The sequence below is a fragment of the Symphalangus syndactylus genome, chromosome 14 (assembly GCF_028878055.3).
Source record: "Symphalangus syndactylus isolate Jambi chromosome 14, NHGRI_mSymSyn1-v2.1_pri, whole genome shotgun sequence".
NCBI classification, from domain to species: domain Eukaryota; kingdom Metazoa; phylum Chordata; class Mammalia; order Primates; family Hylobatidae; genus Symphalangus; species Symphalangus syndactylus.
Genome location: NC_072436.2, coordinates 7,894,636 through 7,917,519, shown reverse-complemented (window position 1 = coordinate 7,917,519; position 22,884 = coordinate 7,894,636). Strand labels below are relative to the sequence as shown.

General features: G+C 47.8%; 2 protein-coding genes across 15 annotated transcripts in view; one reads left to right on the top strand and one right to left on the bottom strand.

The window, feature by feature from the left end:
• The window catches only part of LOC134732400 (uncharacterized), a 132,893-nt gene extending 111,286 nt beyond the window's left edge, over positions 1 to 21,607 (top strand). The window contains exon 2 of the mRNA XM_063617171.1: positions 21,596 to 21,607. The gene's annotated coding sequence lies outside the window, so the exon portion shown is untranslated. The remainder of the gene's footprint in view (positions 1 to 21,595) is intronic.
• The window catches only part of B3GNTL1 (UDP-GlcNAc:betaGal beta-1,3-N-acetylglucosaminyltransferase like 1), a 104,848-nt gene extending 82,796 nt beyond the window's left edge, over positions 1 to 22,052 (bottom strand). For 7 of the 14 annotated variants that reach the window (XM_063617158.1, XM_063617160.1, XM_063617164.1 and 4 more), the window contains exons 1-4: positions 21,970 to 22,052; positions 18,863 to 18,979; positions 18,665 to 18,764; positions 17,738 to 17,835 (exon numbers count right to left, since the gene is read on the bottom strand). In XM_063617158.1, the coding sequence (XP_063473228.1) occupies positions 17,738 to 17,835; positions 18,665 to 18,764; positions 18,863 to 18,979; positions 21,970 to 21,984 (330 nt within the window). In that variant the 5' untranslated portion in view covers positions 21,985 to 22,052. Of the gene's footprint in view, positions 1 to 1,577; positions 1,671 to 5,773; positions 5,839 to 17,737; positions 17,836 to 18,664; positions 18,765 to 18,862; positions 18,980 to 21,969 lie in introns of those variants that run through there. The other 7 variants (XM_063617159.1, XM_063617161.1, XM_063617167.1 and 4 more) reach the window with 5 other exon arrangements.
• Positions 22,053 to 22,884: the final 832 nt, after the last annotated feature.

The following is a 22,884-nucleotide window of genomic DNA, read 5'->3' as shown; positions in this document are numbered from 1 at the left end:
GATTATCCACGTTGTACACAAACTTCACATGGAAATCCTGCACTTCGCTGCACGTAAATTCTACCTCAATTCTCGAAACCCGAATAAACTATAATGAGATGCAGCAACACGGATGGACCTTAGCAATAATAAGGTTTAAAAGTTCCAAAATACTACAGTGGTACCCATTTTATAAAGTTAAAAAATACTGAAGTTAAATTATTTTTTTTCAGATTTGTATAGATACCAAATAATTATTTTAAAAGGAGAGCAAGGGATGATGAGCGCACAATTTGGGCTGATGGTTACCCAGGCAGAAGGAGGCAGGGGATAAGCGTCATGGTCACCTGTGAGACGTGAGAGGACCAAGCTGGCTCTTGTTCCAGGTGGCAGGTCCATGGGTGTTCATAACACGATGAAAATAAAAAATACCAGTGTGGAGTCCTAATTAGGGAAAAGAAGTCAGGCTGCAGGGAGCAGGGGAAGCAAAAAGAAAAAGCAGATTGGCGGTATGTCTGACTTTCGTCACGGTCCAGGACACAGCGCGTCTGCACAAATAACTCACCTAACTCACAGTCTTCCTCCGCCCAACTTATCACCAGACCCTTGGCTGAGAGAAAAAAGCAGCTTAGCTCCCTGCAACCTTGGTGTTACCAGCACGGCTCGTGGCCCTCTCCAGCACAAGCACCACCTTTAAACCCCCGGCGAGACTGTCTCCTGCCAGTCAGCTCCTCTCTTGCTGATGTGCCTGTTGCTTTCTTGCAACCTATCTTCCTGCTTTCTCGAATAAATCTGCCTTTCTTGACCTACAACTGTCTTGGTAAATTCCTTTACCGCCTGCACCACTGGCCTCAGTTAGTCGCTACCCATTAAAACAGGTACGGTTATAATCACAAAGGCAAATAAAACAGGCCATGCCTGAATGTGTCCTGAACTGAGGGTTGTGATTAATTTGATTCTGGGCTCCTGAGATCCTGAGATCTAAATTTAAAAAGAAGAAAAAGAAATCAGGATGGAAACTAGGAAACATAACTGAATAATAACGAGGGTTTTATATTCAAACCTTACAGACACCCCTACAGTGCTAAGTTCTCCATAAGAGGAAAATCTTACGTCAGAAAACAGAAGCCTGGAGAGGAAGACCCAGCTCAAGGGTTAGGGACACCACCGCAGAATGAGCGCAAATAAAGCAGAAGCAAAACCACAGGTGGGAAAGTAAAGAAAGAAAGGGATTAGCAGAGAAGGAGGCCAAGGGCAGCTGCGGAGGTGGAAAGGAGAACGGCCTCTGACACGGGACGGGGTTGGGTGCTGCAGGCTGTGCTCAGAGCGCCTGGCGGCTTGCGAGGGTTCTAGACGGCACTGCTGCATTGGGTCTGGGGCACAGCTACAGTCACATCCCCATCCCCTCGGTTCAAGGATCGGCAGCGAGGATGAGAACGGCCAGGCTTGTCTGTAACCCTCCTTACGGCCCCGGCGAAGCCACGACAACGCCACAGAGCTGGCCGAATGGAGGCAGAGCTTTTGGGCCGTCCCCGTCTGCAGTGCCCGCCCCGCCTTGGCCCTTCTCATCCCAGCCACGTGGGCCCCTCTCCTCTCACCTGAGGCCCCAGTTCAGAGGCCTCGGGGCGGTTCCAGGAAGGCCATGTGGCTTCCTGTGCACGTGGACAGCCACGCGGCCGGTTCCCCAGCGAAGACGGGAGTCGGGGGACAGGAGGGTGGCAGACAGCGGCTCTCCGACAGCACCTCTCCACCCTGGGAACCCTGAAGGGTGAAGGGAAAAGAAAACCTGGTCGGCTCAGAAGTAAGCAGCGCTCTCACGACCACCAGACCCTGGGTGAAGCTGCTCTGCAGGTGTTTTCACAAACCTTATGTTTGAACATCTCTAAGAGGCCTGGAACCCGAATCATTATAATGAACGAGATATTTAGAGGCTATTTTCTTTAAAAGCCAGGCTTCTTGTTTACTTTGTTTTATTCTACTGAAGTTTCCAAGAACACAAACAACCGAGACGAGAACACAGCAGTGTCTGCCAGGAGGAAACGCCGCGTCAGGCACTGATCGATCAGAGGCCGGCGGGGAAGGGTGTAAACTCAGCGACGGCCGCCCGAGCACCCACAGGTCTCTCGCAGGAGCAGGGTCACGTTTTCCAGCAGGGAAGGGTGTAAACTCAGCGATGGCCGCCCGAGCACCCACGGGTCCCTCGCAGGACCAGCGCCACGTTTTCCAGCGGGGAAGGGTGTAAACTCAGCGATGGCCGCCCGAGCACCCACGGGACCCTCGCAGGACCAGCGCCACGTTTTCCAGCGGGGAAGGGTGTAAACTCAACGACGGCCGCCCAAGCACCCACCGGTCCCTTGCAGGCCTGGCATCACGTTTAGACAGGGCTCTGCGAGGACTCACCCCTCGGCCCCTTAGGAACCTGGCCATGGGACAGGTGTGCAGTGAGGCTCCACTCTGACTGCAACGGGTTGGGGTGGGCCCCAGGGAGGATGGAGATGCTTCATGAGCAAAAGGTGCAGATCTGTTTAAACCGTCCTCGGCTGCCAACCCTAAAGTTCAGGAACCGAATCTGTTCCACTCTAACGCCCTCTGCACATTCTGGATCCAGAGTGAGTTTCAGGTGACGTTCACACTGGTCAGCCGGGCAAAACCCCAGCGTCCTTCAAGGATGTTCACTCTCGTCCTCATCAACTCCACAGAGCCGCCAGCCCCCGGGAAGGTGCCCACAGGCCCAGCCTCACAACATCTGCAGACCTGTTCCTAAGCCAGGCACGGGGGCTGAACAACGGGTCAGACCAGGCCAGGACTCCAACCCAGACCGAACTTGGAGGCCCAGCACACCCTAATCCTGTCACCCAAAGACAATAAAAAGCACCATTTTCCATGTGGTGGGTTGAGCCATCCTTGGTGGACACTGTCTTAGCGAGGAAAACATTGGATGGACCATCTGAGCGTGAAAACATGAGCCCAGGGAAGGGCCAGGGGAGAGGGATGAAGGTTCTGTGTAAGAAAACAAGAGAAATCTGAGGCGTTTTGGTCTAAGAAGAAAAGAGAAGAGAAGAAAGAGACCCAGGCAGCGGGACAGGAGTCACAGCAGCTGGTGCCGCACTGGGGGTTCCGCCTTCCTGAGCCAGGCCAATGAATATGCAGTTTTACCCCGTCTGCGCGCGGGCACGCCTCTCCCAAACCTCCACATGTACCAAGACCGTGTGCAGAGGCTTCTGGTGATCCAGGAAAAGGGCTGGGTCAGGAGGAGAGGAACGGGCGGCTCCTGCGTGAATCCCCGTGTAGGCAGAAGCTCTGGGCCAGAGTGGCCTGGAGACCCTGAGCAGCACCCCAGGAATGCACAGAGGCCCCAGAACCCCAGCCGCAGGGGAGAGACAGATACAGATAAATGTTCTAAAGTTTATTTTAAAGTAATTTTAAAAATATCTGTAGTCGAGTGTAGACTACACAAGCAACTCCCTGTTATTCAGTCACTTGTCCTGCTATTGAAAAGTCTTTATAAACATCACAGTGACTCCCCCATGGAGACCTGCCGGAAGCTTCTCCACCATGACCCTCCCGTCCCATATTAACGCTTCTGTTTTCCATCATAGTCAACAACCTTCTTCGTATCCAAATCATTCTCAGAGATGCTGAGAAGGAAGCTGAGGAGCGAAGGACACTCTTCAGGCTCTTGATAGAAAATGCAAAGTTACACTGTCAAGACGGCATCAACTTAGACTGTCCAAAATACTAAGTTATCTACTTTTTTTTTTTTTTTGAGACGGAGTCTCACTCTGTCACCCAGGCTGGAGTGCAGTGGTGTGATCTCAGCTCACTGCAAGCTCCGCCTCCCGGGTTCACACCATTCTCCTGCCTCAACCTCCTGAGTAGCTGCGACTACAGGTCCCCGCCACCACACCCGGCTAATTTTTAGTATTTTTAGTAGAGACAGGGTTTCACCGTGTTAGCCAGGATGGTCTTGATCTCCTGACCTCGTGATCTGCCTGCCTCGGCCTCCCAAAGTGCTCGGATTACAGGCGTGAGCCACTGCGCCAGGCCTAAGTTATATACATTTTTAGAAGTGTTATTAATTCAGTTTTTAAAAGAATCTCACTAATCTGTGTTTGAATACAAATGACTTAAATTCTTAGAAAGTTTATTAGTTGTTTGTACATCCACTTCTGAGAGTCTGCTCCTGTCCTCTGCCTACTTATCTATTTTTCTTAGTGTTTTGTTTGTTTGTTTGTTTTTTGAGACAGAGTTTCACTCTGTTTCCCAGGCTGGAGTGCAATGGCACAATCTCGGCTCACTGCAACCTCCGCCTCCTGGGTTCAAGCGATTCTCCTGCCTCAGCCTCCCAAGTAGCTGGGATTACAGGCGCCTGCCACCACGCCTGGCTAACTTCATATTTTTGGTAGAGACGGGGTTTTGCCATGTTGGCCAGGCTGGTCTCAAACTCCTGACCTCAGGTGATCCATCTGCCTTGGCCTCCCAAAGTGCTGGGATTACAGGTGTCAGCCACCGCACCCGGCCTTTTCTTAGTGTTTTCTTATCAACCTTTATAAATCAGTAAGGTTATTCATCTTTTAAGTACCATATTTTCTGATTTCGTTCCAGCTTATCTTCATTTTGCTTACATTGCTCTCTGCTGTGCAATTTTACATTTTTATATAATCTTACTTATCATGATTAACTCATTAAGTGCTACAGCAATTAAACAGCCACAACCTATTGACCTTAATTTTTAAGGTTATCTAACAACTATTTGATATGTTTGGGCTGTGTCCCCACCCAAATCTCATCTTGAATAACTGTTTGATAAGGTTGGGCTGTGTCCCCACCCAAATCTCATCTTGAATTAATAACTATTTGATAAGGTTGGGCTGTGTCCCCACCCAAATCTCATCTTGAATTAATAACTATTAATAAGGTTGGGCTGTGTCCCCACCCAAATCTCATCTTGAATTAATAACTATTAATAAGGTTGGGCTGTGTCCCCACTCAAATCTCATCTTGAATTAATAACTATTAATAAGGTTGGGCTGTGTCCCCACCCAAATCTCATCTTGAACTGTAGCTCCCACAATTCCCACGTGTCGTGGGAGGGCCCTGGTGGGAGGCTGCTGAATCACGGGGGTGGGTCTTTCTGTTCTAGTGATAGTAGGTGAGTCTCAGGAGAGCTGATGGACTTCAAAGGAGGAGTTTCCCTGCACAAGCTGCCTCTCTCATCGGCCACCACGTCAGACATGCACGACTGTGAGGCCTGCCCAGCCACATGGAACTGTGAGTCTATTAAACTTCTTTTTCTTTATAAACTACCCAGTCTCGGCTATGTCCTCATCAGTAGCATGTGAACGGATTAATACATTATTAGTCTAACAACCATTAGAAAAATGATTTTCGGCCGGGCGCGGTGGCTCACGCCTGTAATCCCAGCACTTTGGGAGGCCAAGACGGGCAGATCACGAGGTCAGGAGATCGAGACCATCCTGGCTAACACGGTGAAATCCCGTCTCTACTAAAAATACAAACAATTAGCCGGGCGAGGTGGCGGGCACCTGTAGTCCCAGCTACGCGGGAGGCTGAGGCAGGAGAATGGCATGAACCCCGGGGGGCGGAGCCTGCAGTGAGCCGAGATCGCGCCATTGCACTCCAGCCTGGGTGAAAGAGCGAGACTCCTTCTCAAAAAAAAAAAAAAAAAAAAAAGAAAAATGATTTTCAAGAACTGCAGTAAAATGTAAGATCATTTAATTATTCAACCAACATGTACACATTTATACATTATAAACAAAAGAAAGTTACTTACCGAATCCAAAAAGCAAAGGTAAGACCCTGAGCTCTGGGCAACTGCTTGATTTTTAGAGTATCCGACTGTGGAACAAACAAGAGCAAAACTCTATTATAATTCAGTTTCCAGCAGCCTTCTCTTTCAGAGAGCTTAGTATACAATATATATACACATTTTTTTTTGGGAGGGAGTTTCCCTCTTGTTGCCCAGGCTGGAGTGCAGTGGCGTGATTTCGGCTCACTGCAACCTCCGCCTCCCAGGTCCAAGCGATTCTCCTGCCTCAGCCTCCCGAGTAGCTGGGATTACAGGCACCCACCACCACACCTGGCTAATTTTGTATTTGGGATTTCTCCATGTTGGTCAGGCTGGTCTCGAACTCCCAACCTCAGGTGATCCGCCCACCTCAGCCTCCTGAAGTGCTGGGATTACAGGTGTGAGCCACCGCACCCGGCCAATATACAATGTTCTATAAGAAAGCTAGGAGGGGCCGGGCACGGTGGCTCACGCCTGTAATCCCAGCACTTTGGGAGGCCGAGGCGGGCGGATCACGAGGTCAGGAGATCGAGACCATCCTGGCTAACACAGTAAAACCCCGTCTCTACTAAAAATACAAAAAATTAGCCGGGCGAGGTGGCGGGTGCCTGTAGTCCCAGCTACTCGGGAGGCTGAGGCAAGAGAATGGCGTGAACCCCGGGGGGCGGAGCCTGCAGTGAGCCGAGATCGCACCACTGCACTCCAGCCTGGGCGACAGCCAGACTCTGTCTCAAAAAAAAAAAAAAAAAAAAAAAAGAAAGAAAGCTAGGAGGGGCCGGGTGCAGTGCCTCACGCTTGTAATCCCAGCACTTTGGGAGGCCGAGGCGGGCGGATCACGAGATCAGGAGATCGAGACCACGGTGAAACCCCGTCTCTACTAAAAATACAAAAAATTAGCCAGGCGTGGTGGTGGGCGCCTGTAGTCCCAGCTACTCGGAGAGGCTGAGGCAGAAGAATGGCGTGAACCTGGGAGGCGGAGCTTGCAGTGAGCCGAGATTGCGCCACTGCACTCCAGCCTGGGCGACAGAGCGAGACTCCGTCTCAAAAAAAAAAAAAAAAGCTAGGAACATTTTGCACTGCCACCAAAAATGTGGGTCAGCTTTCAAAGGAATGAAAGGAAAGTCAGAGAGAGACAATATTCCAAGTTTGGTAGGTGGCATAACGAGAAAAGGATAAAACACAGAGTCCACCGGGCACTTCATTAAAGTCGGATACTCACTGAAGGAAAAACAAATGAGATGGACCTTTACTGAGTCAGCACTAAGCTAAGTCCTGGGAGTATTTTTTAAACAAAATTAAAATATCTGTGGAAGGAAGTCTGTAAAGTCTACTCTGATGAAAGTCAGGATCCGGTCACAAGAGGGAAGTTGGGGGCTGGCACATGTGTGATGGGCTTGGGGAGGTCACTGAGGTAGACGCTTGGAGGGCGGTTTGCATGTGTGTGATGGGCTGGTGGAGGTCACTGGGCTGGACGCTTAGTGGGTGATCATCTTGGCGTGCATCTCTGTGATGAGCTGAATGTGCTGCCAGCATCTACAACACCAGAGTGGGTGCACATCCCATGACCCAGCTCTGATCATAACTGATACTGTGCGGCGTAAACCCAGCAAAACTTAATCTGCATGGCCATCAAGAGCAGCACTATCATCAGAGCTCAAAACTGCGAACTATCCAAGCGCAGAACGGAAAAGCTGGAAACATACATGACAAGAAGGCACCCTCCAGGGCTGTACACACAGTGTGGGTGCCTCTCCCAGGCTGCTAGGCAAAGAAGGGAGCAGCTGCTGGGTGGGGGCACTGGCCCGAAGCACGAGGGCAGCCGAAACTCTTCTGTGCTGTGAGAAACTAGGAAAGCAGCTGCCCTTGGGGAAGGGGGTGACCAGAGGGGCCCAAGGGGGCTTCTGGGGGCTGTGATCTTCTGTTCTTCCTCAGGGTGCCGGTTACATGGTGTGTGCGGCTTGCAAACCTTCATCCAGCAGTAAGACTGTGATGTGCACTTTTCTGTGTGGATATTATATTTTAAGAGGAGTTTCAAAAAATCTCTGTCTTCAAGACATCACAACTGAGCTGGAAAAAGAGCTGAACGATGACCTATGGTTAAATGCCAAATGAACGGGATTGAAAACGGGGCTAGGGAGGCTTAAAGGGTCCCTGTTGGGGAGCTAGGCAAGAGCCTGAGGCTGTCAAGAATGTAAACCAGCAGAAGCAAGGCAGCCCAGGGCAGACCACCATCCTGGGTGCCGCCTGCGGGCGGTGGGCAGTCTGGGCAGACCTCATTATTTGGGGCAGCCTGTTTGGGAAAGCAGGCACTGGGCAGCTTCGTGGGAACTGTGTGTTGGGCTAAGAAGGCTCAACTTCCCCCTGCCAGCGGGGGTAGCCAAGGAAGGCTTCTGAACAAGGAGTAACAAGCAGAAATTGATGCGTGGCAAGCTCAGCTTGGATGCCGATGGCAGGGTGGATCAGAGGCGGCATTTAGCCCAAAATGAGGGTGCTGAGGAGGCTCCAAGGGGTAAGGTACCCACTTTCCCTAGAAAAGAGGCTGGCAACACCGGACAGTTACAGACATGATGGCACCCAGGAAAGTCACACAAAGCAAAACAGACGTGTGCAGAATTAAGCAATAGATCTCTCTGGTATCCAAATCAAGACAAGCTGCAGAAAGTTGTCGGTCGGAGGGACAGTGGCCAAGTGTGCATTTCGGCCACACCCGTGGCACTCTCCCATCTCCACTACAAGGAGGGGAAGGCAGGGCTCCCACCCCACGGGGGCTGCCCTGTTCCGGGGGGTCATCGAGCAAGCTCACGGCACCACTGGGACCGCACGGCCTCACAGAAGCGAGACGCACAGTTTCCCACCCTCTCTGCATTCTCCAACCTGGCGCGGTGCCCCTCTTCATACCAGGTAGCAGTTTAATTTCTAGCATTAATCCCTAAAATTTAGCCAGCTCAACCCAGTTAGCCAGAGGATCCCAGATGTCAAAAAGCCAGGGGCATAAACAGGCACAGGGAAGAAATGCACCCGGGGAGGTTAGTGCCTGTTCTGCCCTGGGAGGGACGGTGGGCCGTGTCTCCAGGGCTGCTGCAGCCAAGCCTCCATCATCGCTGCAGAGCAAGGTGAGTGCCCTGAAGCTCCTCACGAGAAACACAGGCAGAGGCACCTGTGAGAACGCAGGGCCGGAAGGGGCCTTCCACAGGCACACCGCAGTCACCAGGGGCTCTGCTCACAACGTGGCTTGTTAGCGTCAGGTTTCAAGAGAGAAGGGTATCCGTGAGCCTGGGTAACGAAGGAAGACTTATCTCACTAAGGAAGCTGGAAGTTTCTCACAATGAATCCTGTGTTTGGCAAAGACAAGGAATTTGCTTTAATATTATTGCCTTGAAGAAAGTCAAATGTTTGTGTGGGGCTCCTGTTTGGGGAGACCAGTCCCTTTGTGAGGGGATCTGGTTGCCATGGTCTCAGAGGAAGAACTCACACGGCCGTGAGATATTAACATTCCTGCCTCCCGGAGAGAAGAGGGGGGTTGTACTTCATTTTGGTTTTAGCAAGTGGCGACATTATTAGGAAAGTGGGGCTCCGTTAGTGCACAAATCATAATAAGTGAATCAGCCCATTTCAAATACCCAGCACTTCTGAAAAGAGACACTTTGGATCTACGTTATCTAATAGTCAATATAACTCTCCCTATTTAAGAAAAAATATTATTACAGGAAAATACGTCCCTTTCAGCTATAACCAAACCAACCATATTTTATTAAAGTGTAGAATAGGGTCCCCACGAGGTCTCCTTACCCACACTTCAGACAAGCAGCAGGACGGCTCGTTTCAGCCCTTCACCTTGGTCCTTCAGAACTTTACAACGGATTGTTTTTATTATTGACAGAATTCATACAAATGGGATGTGCCTCAAGTTAGAGCTAATCTATAAAAAGTATTTTATGAAAAGCAAAATGTTTTCAAAATGGATGAATGTTTTTAGACAAGGAGTGTCACAACAGTCACCAAAATACTTTAAATTTGTTTTCATCCAACTATAAAAGATGCAAAACACTCTCTAATATTCTTTAACTTAAAAGAATATTAGGCCAGGCATGGTGGTTCACACCTGTAATCCCAGCATTTTGGGAGGCCGAGGCAGGCAGATCGCGAAGTCAAGAGATCAAGACCATCCTGGCTAACGTGGTGAAACCCTGTCTCTACTAAAAATACAAAAAAATTAGCCAGGCATGGTGGCGGGTGCCTGTAGTCCCAACTACTTGGGAGGCTGGGGCAGGAGAATGGCGAGAACCCGGGAGGTGGAGCTTGCAGTGAGCCGAGATCACGCCACTGCACTCCAGCCTGGGCAACAGAGTGAGACTCTGTCTCAAAAAAAAAAAAAAAAAAAAAAAAAGAATATTAAAGGATGTTTATAGTAGTTTCAAAACCCAATTTGTTTACACACATTTCAGAAGCAAGTTGAAACCAACATTCTACAATAATCAATTTATAAAGAGTTTTCTATTTCAAACCAATGAAAGATAATGAAAACAAGATACAACTTGGGAAAAAACATCTTTCAAATACACAAGACGACGATGATGACAGCAATGATGATGACAGACAGCTGCCAACACCTCCTGAGTGCCTGCCGCCCGCACCTATTCTAGACACGCTGCTGAGCGCCCGCCCACACCTGTTCTAGACACTCTGCTGAGCGCCCGCCGCCCGCACCTGTTCTAGACCCGCCGTTGAGTGCCCGCCGCCCGCACCTGTTCTAGACACACTGCGGATTAGCTCATTTCACACCTCACAGCACTCCAAGACGGGTACTGACCACCACGGCCTGTTCACAAGTAAGGAAACGGAGGCAGAGCGAGCTGGCCGTGGAGCCGACCCCACCAGCCTGGTCCCACACCCGAGTCTACTTTACTCCTGCATCTTCTGAGCCCCACGGCACTGCAGGAGAAGAGCCGGGGCCGGGAGCTGCTCCTGTCCACTGACACCCCGTGGGTGAGTCTGTGATTTTGTGAGTCTCACAGATCTGAACAGGACCCAACAGAGGACTTAACTCCCCAGGCTCTCACATGGGGACATTCTAGAGGGACCCTAAACCCTCAGCTGCTCGCCCCTGAAATACGTTGTAGCTGTAAGACTCCCTCAGGACCAAGTCCACTAGAAAGTGGGGTGATGCCACCCATTCCTGAGCATGTTCTAAAGCAGTGGCTCCTGATCCTGGATGTGTCTCAGAATCTTCTGGAAAGCTTTTAAAATCCCAATGCCCACGCTGCACCCCAGACCAATTACATGAGAATATCTTAGGGTGAGACTCAGGCACTGGTTTTATAAAACTCACTGGTGATTGTAACATGCAGCAAAGTTGATGACCATTATTTTAGAGAAGCTGTGACTCCTAAAATCTGTAGGAACCTGTCCACCAACTAAAAATATATCATCTGCCGACCTCAACTTTTTCAGCCCCACGCATTACAGGCAGGCATATTTTTTTCAAGTCTTATATGAAAACTTTAAAGTCAAACTAAAAGGACCCTGATCTATTACAATCAAAGCTAAGAACACAAGCTAATCATTCAACATAAAAACAGAGGGTGAATGAAGAAACCTCGGCACACCTTGACCCAGCATCATGAAATTTCAAAATTCAAAAGCACAAAAAGAAAAATCTTAAATACTTTGAGAAACAATACCTTTAAAATAACAAGAGTCAGACTGGTGTAAGATTTCTTATTAGAAACATGGACACTAGAATATAATGAGACAATCCCTTTAAAAGTCAAAGAAAAATGATTTTGCACCTAGAATTCTATACCCAGCCAAACTGTCCATGGAGCATAAAAATATCCTTGAGCAAGAGAAATAAACAGAACAAAAGTTTGAAAAAACAATGGCTGAAAAATTCTTAAATTACTAAAATTTTACTGGAGGAGCTCAAGAGTATATTTAAATATGCAGAAGAAAAATTAGCAAACACAGAGATAGATGGGTAAGTCTGAATCTGAAAATGGAGTGAAAGAAGAATGAAGAAAGTGAAAAGCATCTCAGAGAAAGCTGAAATACCAGTAACTGTACCAACATATGCACAATGCAAGTACCACATGGAAAGGCAAGAGAAATAAACAGAAAAAAAAGTTTGAAAAAATAATGGCTGAAAAATTCTCAAATTATTGAAAAACATTCATCTACACATCCAGGAAACTCAACAAACTCCATGTAGGATAAACACAAAAGATTTGCAGCTAAACACATCATAGTAAAAATGCTGAAAGCCAAAGATAAGGACAAAATATTGAAAGTGACAAGAGAAAATCACTTGTCACTTACAAGAGAGCCTCAGTAAGATTAACTGCTTACTTCTTATCAGAAACAATGAAGGCCACAGGCAATGGGGGAACACACAGATGCCCCTCAACTTACGGTGAGCCTGTGTCTAGGTAAACCCACTGTACGTTTAAAACATCGTAAGTCAAAAATGCGTGGGGGACTGGGAGCTGTGACTCACAGCCACTGCCTGGCATTGTGACAGAACCACAGTTTCTACTGAATTTGTATTGCTTTGCACCATCACAAAGTTGAAAAATGGTAAGTTGAACTATCATAAATTGGGGACCATCTGTATTCATAGTGCTCAAAGAAAAACACTGTCAATTATGAATCCTATATCCAGCAAAGCCATCTTTCAAAAATGAACAAGCAATTAAGACATTCTAAGATAAACAAAAACTGAGGGAGTTCATTAAGGGCTGAAATGAAAGAGCACCAAACAGGAACTCATAGACAAAGAAGAAATGAAGAACAGGGATAAAGTTTACTGTTCAGGTAAATATAAAAGATAGTATTATTTTGGTTTGTATTTTTTCCTATATGCTTTTAAAACAAATACAGAAAACAAGCCAGGTGCTGTGGCTCATGCCTATAATCCCAGCACTTTGGGAGGCCAAGGTGGGTGGATCACTTGAGTCCAGGAATTCGAGACCAGCCTTGGCAACAGGGCAAAATCCCCTCTCTACCAAAAATACAAAACTTACCCAGGCATGCTGGCAGGCACCTGTATTCCTAGCTACCTGGGGGGCTGAGGCACAAGAATCGCTTGAACCCACTGGGTGGAGGTTGCAGTGAGCCAAGATCATGCCACTGTGCTCCAGCCTGGGTGACGGAGTGAACTCCTATTCCCTACCGCCACACACACACCAGGAAACAATTATAAATCTACGTTCATGAAAATAATTTATGAATTTATGTTAATGTTACATGATTGAAGCTAAGTGTTAATTCAAACTACATTGTTATAAATTTAAGATGTTCACTGTAATCCTCACAGTAACCACTAAGACGATCATTTAGAAATATACAGAAAAGGAAATGAGAAGGGAATCAAAATGGCACATCGGAAATAAGCAATTAAACAGAAAAGAAGGTAGTAATGCAGGATTGAGGAATAAAAAAGACAGACATATAGAAAGCAAATAGCAAAGTGGCAAAAGTCCTTCCTTGTCAGTAATCACTTTAAATGTAAATGGAGTAAATTCTCCAATTAAAAGGCAAAAACTGGCAGAATCAATCTTGAAAATTATGATCCATCTAAATGCTGTCTATATGAGGAATTCACTTCAGATCCAAAGGCACAAGTAGGCTGAAAGTGAAACAAGGGAAAGAGATATTCCACACAACTAGTAATCAAAGAGTGCTGGCGTGGCTGTACAAATATCAGACAAAATAGACTTCAACTCAAAAATTATTAGAAAAGACAAAGAAAGACTATATGTTGATAAAAGAGTCAATTGATCAAGAAGATATAACAAGTATAAAACTGTACACATCTAACAAGAGGGTCACAAAATTAAGGCAAAGATTGACTGAATTGGAGGGAGAAACAGTTCTACCGTAACAGTCGGAGATTCAACATTCTACTTTCAATAATGGAGAGAACATCTAGACAGAAGATAATAAACAGAGAACTTGAACAACACTATAAACCAACTAAACGAAAGTATACAGAATACTCCACTCGACAGCAGCAGAACACACATTCTCAGGTGCACACGGTGCATTCTCCATGACAGATGACACGTCCAGCCATAAAACGTGCCTTAAACATTTTTTTAAAGATTGAAATTATATGAAGTCTCTTCTCTGACCACAGTGAAATGAAACTAGAAATAAATAACAGAAGTAAAACTGAAAAATTCATAAACAAATGAAAGCTAAACAATATACTCTTCAGCAACCAATATGTCAAAGAAGAAATCACAAGGCCCATTAGAATATACTCAGAGACAAACGAAAACAAAAACACAAGAAACCAAAACTTTCAGGATGTAGAAAAATCAGTGCATAGAAAGGAATCTATACCTATAAATGCCTACATAAAAGAGGTCTAAAATCAAGAACCTAAAAGTACACCTTAAGAAGCTAGAAAAAGAAAACTAAACTAAACACACAGCTAGCAGAAGGAAGGAAATAGTGAAGATTAGAGTGAAAATAAACAAACAGTAACAAAACAATAGCAAATCAACAAAAAAAGTTGATTCTTTGAAGAGGGCCAACAAAATTGACAAGCGCAGCTAGACTGAGAAAGAAGGAAAGACAACTCAAAATGCTGAAATAAAAAGGGAAAGTGGCACCTGACTCCCAAACTTAACAGAAACTAAAAGGATCACGACAGTGTGAAGAACAACGTATGCCAAAAAATTAGATAACCTAGAGGAAATGGACAAATTCCTAGAAACAAACTACCAAAATTGACTCAAGAAGAAATAAAAAAACCTCAACACACCTATAACAAATAAAGAGATTGACTCAGTAATAAAAAAAAACAAAACTCCCAACAAAAAAGCCCAGAGTCAGGTGACTTCACTGATGAATTCCACCAAACGCAGAGAATTACTAACCCCAACCCTTCCTAAACTCTTCCAAGAAAGAAGAGGAAGAAACACTTATTCTATGAGGCCAGTACTACTCTGATACCGAAGCCACACAAAGATATCGTAGGAATAGGAACCTATAGGCCAATATCCCTTACAAATATATATGCAAAAATCTTCAACAACATTCTAGCAAATTGAATCCAGCAGTATACTAGAAAGATTACACACCAGGAACAAGTGGTATTTATCCCAATAATGCGAGGGCAGTTCGCCATAGGATATCAATCAACGTAACATACCATCTTAACAGATAAGGGGAAAAAAACTATATGATCATCTCAAATTGGTGTAGAAAAGGCATTTGACAAAATCCGACACCCTTTCATGATTTAAAAATTCAACAAACTAGAATTAAAAGGGAACCTCCTTAGCGTAACAAACGGCATTTATAAAAACCTACAGCTAATATCATATTCGATGGTGGAAGACTGAAAGCTTTTCCCCTAAAATTGCTTAGGAGAACCTAAGCAAGGATGCCCACTTTCACCACTTCTGTTCAGCACTGCCCTGGAAGCACTAGCCAGAGCAATTAATAAAGATAAAAGCCGGGTGTGGCAGCTCACACCTGTAATCCCAGCACTTTGGGAGGCCGAGGCGGGTGAATCACCTGAGGTCAGGAGTTTGAGACCAGCCTGGCCAACATGGTGAAACCCCATCTCTACTAGAAATACAAAAAAATTAGCCGGTTGTGGTGGCGCATGCCTGTAGTCCCAGCTGCTCAGGAGGCTGAGGCATGAGAATTGCTTGAACCCGTGAGGCGGAGCTTGCAGTGAGCTGAGACCATGCCACTGCACTCCAGCTTGGATGACAGAGTGAGACTCTGTCTCAAATTAAAAAAAAAAAGAAAGAAAGAAAAAGAAAGAATCTAAATTGTAAAAGAAGAAGTAAAACTATCTCTACTCATAGATAATATGATCTTAAATACAGAAAATCCTAAAAACCCACAAAGAACAAACTATTAAAGCTGATAAACTATTAGAGCTAATAATTGTAGGATACAAGGTCAACACTAAGAAAAATCAGTGGTTTATCTACTAGAAATGAGCAATCTCAAATGAAATTAAGAGAACAATTCACAAAACTTATCACAAAGCTAAAGTAATCAAAACAAAACAATGAGGTACTGGTGTAAGGACGGACACATAAACCGACAGAATAGAATCTGGAGTCCAGGAATGAATCCATACGTTTATGGTTAATGGATTTTTCACAAGAATACCAAGACAATTCAGTGGAGAAAGAATAGTCTTTTAAATGGTGTTGGAAAAACAGTATCTACTTACAAAAGAATGAAGCTGGACCTTTGCTTCACACCATGTATAAAAATTAAGTCAAAATGGATCAAAGGCCTAAATATAAGAGCTACAAGGATAATTCTGAAGAAAACATACAGATAAAATCTTCATGACCTTGATTCATCCGTGGCTTCTTAGAAATGACACCAAAAGCACAAAAGAAATAATAGATAAATTAGATTTTTGTCCTCATCAAAATCATAAGCCTTTGGTGCATCAAAGAACACTCTTGAGAGGGTGAAAAGACAACCCAAAGAATGGGAAAAAAATTGCAAATTATACATAATAAAGCTCTAGTATCCAGAACATATAAGGAGCTCTTACAATTCAACAATGAAAACACATACAGCTCAATTTTTAAAATGGCCAAAATACTTGAATAAACATTTCTTCAAGGAAGATATACATTTATTTATTTATTTATTTATTTATTTATTTATTTATTATTTTTTCGGACGGAGTTTCACTCTTGTTGCCAGGCTGGAGTCCAATGGCGTGATCTCGGCTCACAGCAACCTCTGCCTCCCGGGTTCAAGCAATTCTCCTGCCTCAGCCTCCTGAGTAGCTGGGATTACAGGCGGCTGCCACTACTCCAAGCTAATTTTTGTATTTTTAGTAGAGACGGGGTTTCACCATGTTGGGCAGCTTGGTCTTGAACTCCTGACCTCTGGTGACCCACCCGCCTTGGCCTCCCAAAGTGCTGGGATAACAGGCACGAACCACCAAACCCGGCCCATTTATTTTTTATTATTTATTTTGAGATGGAGTCTCACTCTGTCACCCAGGCTGAAGTACAGTGGCACCATCTCGGCTCACTGCAACCTCTGCCTCCCAGGTTCAAGCAATTCTCCTGCCTCAGCCTCCCAAGTGGCTGAGATTACAGGCGCCTGCCACCACACCTGGCTAAATTTTTTTTGTGTGTGTGTATGATATTTTTAGTAGAGATGGGGTTTCACCATGTTGGCCAGGCTGGTCTCAAACTCCTGACCTCAGGTGATCCACCCGTCTCGGCCTCCCAAAGTGCCGGGATTACAGGTGTGAGTCACCATGCCTGGCCCAAGGAAGATATATAAATGGCCAAGAAGCACATGAAAAGAGGCACAACATCTTTAGTCAACAAGGACATTCAGATTGAAACCACAATGAGACACCACTTCACACCCACTAGCATGGCTATAATTTAAAAAACAGAAAATAACAAGTGTTGATGAGGATATGTAGAAATTGGAACATTCATGCATTGCCGGTAGGAATGTAAAATGCATCCACTGTGGGAAAGTCTGGCATCTCCTCGGTATGTTAAACACAGAATTACAACATGAGCCAGAAATTCTACACCAAGGAATGTACCCAAAGGATTTGAAAACCAGTGTTCAAACAACTGTACCCAAATGTTCAGACTGTCACCATTCACAGTAGCAAGGGGTAGAACAACTCAAATGTCCACTGCCTGACAAACGGACACACAAAACATGGTACTTATGTACAACTGCATATCATCCTCCCAGAGAAAGGAATGGAGCACGGACACACGCCACAGCACAGAGGAACGTTAAAACGTTAGGCTAAATGAAGCCGGCTACAAAAGGGCATGTAGAACCTGGCTCCATTCATACAAAATGTCCAGAGCAGGCAAATATACAGAGACAGAAAGCAGACGAGTGGTTGCTAGGGACGGAAGAGCCTGCATGCCACCGCAGAATACCCCAGACTGGGTGGCAGAAGGGGTTTCTCACAGTTCTGGAGGCTGGGAAATCCAAGAGGCACGCTCCAGCAGATTCGGTGGCTGGTGAGGGCCCCTTCCTGGCGCACAGAGGTGTCTTCTCCCTGTGTTCTTACAGAGCAGGAGGGGTGAGGGAGCTCTGTGCGGCCTCTTTTATACGGGCACTAATCTCATTGGTGAGGCCCCACCCTCATGTCCTAATCACCTCCCAAAGTCCCCACCTAATGTCATCCTAATACTATCACCCTGGGGGTTTCAAATATGAATCTGGGGGTGGACACAGACATTCAGATCATAGTAATAAATCCTACCAAAGAATAAGAAACTTAGGTCTATAATAAATCCTATCAAAGAATAAGAAATTTAGGTCTATAATAAATCCTATCAAAGAATAAGAAATTTTAGGTCTACTAGGTTCTTTTCTTTCTTTCTTTCTTTTCTCTTTCATTTTCTCTCCCTCTCCTTCCTTCCTTCTTTCCTTCCTTCCTCTCTCTTTCTATCTCTCTCTCTCTTTTTTGAGATGGAGTCTTGCTCTGTCACCCAGGCTGGAGTGCAGTGGCGTGATCTTGGTTCACTGCAACCTCTGCCTCCTGGGTTCAAGCAATTCTCATGCTTCAGCCTCCCAAGTAGCTGGGATTACAGGCGTGTGCCACTACGCCCGGCTAATTTTTGTATTTTTTGGTAAAGATGGGGTTTCACCATGTTGGCCACGCTGGTCTTGAACTCCTGACCTCAAGTGATCCGCCTGCCTTGGCCTCCCATGGTGCCGGGATTACAGGTGTGAGCCACCGCACCCGGCCTCTACTAGGTTCTTAATAAGTGGCAGACCCAATTACCACCAGGATACTTTTTGTCAGTATTTGAACATGAAACTGCATCAGTATGTAAGTTGATAAGAAACCACGAATTATAGTTTAATAAACTAAGCATGTTTACTTACCGCCTCGGGGAGAAGGAGAATCGTGCCCCCCAATGATCACGTGGACAGCGGAATCTTCCAGCTTCACTCTCCATTTTTCAATGATAGCCCCAGACTTGTCCTGAAAGCAGAACGCTGGCAGGTCAGGAAACTTCCCTCCGAACAGTCAACCGTTGCTTACACTGGGGCTACGTCACCCGACAGGAAGTTCATACAAACCTTACTGGCATCATTGAAAACAGACAGCTCCATGGTGCCTTCAAAGTCCTGTTGCAAAACAGACCTCAAACATTCGTCCAGCCACGGTTCAGCGTTGTGGACTGGGAGGATAATAGACTGGAATTCAAAAGAAATGGATTAATAGAAGTGTGAAAACTTAGTTCCCTTTCCGTGGCTCTAATTTACCTCCCCTTCACCACCTGCACATATGCCGTGACAAACAAAATCTCCCCTTCACCACCTGCACATATGCCGTGACAAACAAAAGGTGTCCACTCCTTTACTCCAGGCTCTTAACAAGCTCATAAGATTCTTTATGCCTTAGCTTTCCCTGAACTGCCTTCTATATGATTCTGAAAGCGAAAAAAAAAAATGAAAGGACTTTGGGAGGCCGAGTCGGGCGGATCACGAGGTCAGGAGATCGAGACCATCCTGGCTAACATGGTGAAACCCCGTCTCTACTAAAAATACAAAAAATTAGCTGGGCGTGGTGGCAGGCACCTGTAGTCCCAGCTACTCGGGAGGCTGAGGCAGGAGAATGGCATGAACCCAGGAGGCAGAGCTTGCAGTGAGCCGAGATCACGCCACTGCACTCCAGCCTGGGCGACAGAGCGAGACTCCGTCTCAAAAAAACAAAACAAAACAAAACAAAACAAAAACAAACAAACAAAAAAACTGAAAGGCATCAAATTGTTCCCAATTCAATGGTAAATCATGAGTTTTCCAATCACTGATCAGAAACATCATTTTGATTGAAACAAGTATCTGGGTATCTTCCAACTCACTCATGAAAATAACTGTTTTTTTTTTTTTTTTTTTTTTTTTTTGAGACGGAGTCTGGCTCTGTCGCCCAGGCTGGAGTGCAGTGGCGCGATCTCGGCTCACTGCAAGCTCTTCCTCCTGGGTTCATGCCATTCTCCTGCCTCAGCCTCCCGAGTAGCTGGGACTACACGCGCTGGTTGGTCATTTTCTAGGTGGAATAAGCACTTCAGCAAACCATGTTAGAAAACCTGCAACAAAGTAACCCCTTTAAGTAACCCCTCGCCCATAAAAAAAAAACAATGTTTTAACAAAGTATCGGGCAGGACGTGTTCAAAGAACCCAGCTGAGCAAACGGGAGGCCTGACGTCCATCTCTGGATTCCTTTGTCCTACACTTCGTTTCGGGCTGGCTTGGCACTAGCATTGTCCTTTTCTCATGAAGCCCAACACAAAAATTTCTAAAGTGGGATGGAGTAAAACCAGTGAAACTCAATGCCAACAAAACAATTGATAACAGGAGTTAAGTCTTAATTTTATACATTATAATATTAAGTGATACGGAGCGATACTCAGAGATTAGTCTGTCCTCACCCTTAATTTATATCCAAAAAAGAAAAGTTGAAATTGTGTTGAAAACACAATTTAGTCAAGTTCTTTACAAATGAAACCTCACTCTATCCCTTCCTGGACTTAGATTTGTAAGAATAAAACGAGTTTTGGCCGGGCGCGGTAGCTCACGCCTGTAATCCCAGCACTTTGGGAGGCCGAGGCGGGCAGATCATCTGAAGTCGGGAGTTCAAGACCAGCCTGACCAACATGGAGAAACCCCATCTCTACTAAAAATACAAAATTACCCTGGTGTGGTGGTGCATGCCTGTAATCCCAGCTACTTGGGATGCTGAGGCAGGAGAAACGCTTGAACCCGGGAGGCGGAGGTTTCGGTGAGCTGAGATCACGCCATTGCACTCCAGCCTGGGCAACGAGTGTGAAACTCCATTTCAAAAAATAAAAATAAAAATAAAATAAAACGAGTTCCCTAATTTATTTACAAATTTACCTTAGTTTGGATTTACTTAAAGGAAAAGAAGGAAATAATTTTTCTCAAGATCTACAAAACATAATGTTTCTGTCAAAGATAGACCTTGATTCACCTGTCCCCAATTTTAGTAAGACTGGAATAAAAAAGAAAAAAGGCTGGAAAAAACAAACAGAAAAAACCAAAAACCAGAAAACACGCTGAGCCTTTGGGCGACTCCTAATCCTACACCCCTGTGGTTGTTCACTGCATCGGCCTATTGGCTGGGTCTGAACCCTGAGGGCCTTTGCTCCGGCCTCTGCTGGAGCACGGGGAAGGTGTTCGGGGCTTGTGGGCAGGTTTTCAGGGCACGTGTTTGGGGTAAGTGTGCTGGGCACACAGGGAGGTGTGTGGGCACGGAGCAGGTGTGCAGGTAGGTGTGTGGGATGTGCAGGGTAGGTGCACGGGCAGGTATGGGGCACGGGCATGTATGCAGGACGCAGAGCAGGTGTGTGAAGCAGGTGTGCAGGCACAAGGCGGGTGCGTGGGGCATGGGCAAGTGTGCCAGGAATGTGTGACGGCAGATGTGTGGGGTGCGGGGTTGTGTGGGGGCACACGGAGAGGTGTGGGGCACGGGGAGGTGTGCGGGTGCGGACAGTGTACAGGGTGTGGGGCAGGTCTGCGGACCAGGTGTGAGGGGTGCAGGACGGGTGTGCAGACCAGGTGTGTGGGGTGCGGGAGCGAGGCAGATACGCGGGGCAGGTGCGCGGGGGCGAGGCAGGTGTGCGGGGGCGGGGCAGGTGTGCAGGGGCAAGGCAGGTGCGTAGGAGCGAGGCAGATGAGCAGGTGCGCAGACCAGGTGTGTGAGGTGCGGGGGCAGGTGCGCGGGAGCTAGGCGGGAGCGAGGCAGGCGTGCCGGCGCGGGGAAGGAGCGCGGGGCAGGCGGGCGAGAGCGAGGCAGGTGCGCCGTCCGTCCACCCCACGACCAGGTGAGGGCGAACGGGGAACTGCCTGAGCTCCGAGCCCAGAAGCTTCAAAATCAGAACGAGGAAGGTCGGTGAGGAGGCCACAATCGCGGGACGGGGAGCAGGAAGCGCAGCCGGAGCTGCAGATCTCGGCCGCGCCCCGCGGGCTCCAATCCCGAGCGTCCCCCGCACGCGCAGCCGCGCTCGCCCGCGGGGCCTAAGGGCTGCTCAGGGCGGAGACCCCGTAGGTGAGCCCGAGAGGCGGTGCGGGGCTGCGAACCCCGGAGCGGGAGAGGACTGGAGGGCGGGGTGAGGGGACGCGAGGACCCAGCTGCGCGGCGGGGCACCCTCCCCGGGGGCACCTACCACGTGGGCCTGCATGGCCTGGCGCTCCTCGGACGCCCCGCCCACGCCGGCTCAGCGCTTCCCTCCGCTTCGGCCTACGGCGCCTGCGCAGGCGGCACCAGGAGGCGGGTCTGAGGCCAGGCAGTCTCCGATTGGTGCAGAGCGGCGTCTATCGGGGTGGGCCTGCCCGGCGGGGCGTGGCAGAGGCGGGGCTGCTCCGCGAGGGGCGGGGCCGGGAGGTCGTGGCTTCAATCTTCCGCCCTGGGCCACGCCCCGGTCCCGGGTCACCTCTCGGGGCCTCCTCCTTGGCCCGTGGAAGCCTCCTGTCCTCCCCTAGGGCGCGCATCACAATCTCTGGTCCCCCGTGGACGCTGCCGCGGGGAAGGCGGGGCTGTACGAGGGCGCCGCGCTGCAAACCCAAGCCAGGCGGCCTGGAGGTTGCTGTAAAGCCTTAAACAAGGCTGATGGGTAAAAGAGTCGTTGCATTTCACCCGGGCTGTGGGTTGTGCTACCTGACCGGGGAGGACGAGGGCAGTGCAGGGCGTCCTTTCAGACAGACGCGGTGGGGAGAGCAGGGCATGTAGGACACTTGACGGCCGCAGGAGAGGGGTGAGGCCCTGACCCCGCCGGGGTGTCCTCCAGGAGGAGGGGTGCCCAGGGTGAGGTCCTGACCCCACCGGGAGGTTCCCCCAGGAGGAGGGGTACCCAGGAGTGAGGCCTTGACCCCACCGTGAGGTCCCCCAGGAGAAGTGCCCAGGGCTGAGGCCTTGACCCCACAAAGATGTCCCCCAGGAGGAGGGGTGCCCGGGGTTAGCTCCCCTAGGAGCAGGGTGCCCGGGAGGGAGGCCCTGACCCCACCGTGAGGTCCCCCAGGAGAAGTGCCCAGGGCTGAGGCCTTGACCCCACTAAGATGTCCCCCAGGAGAAGGGGTGCCCG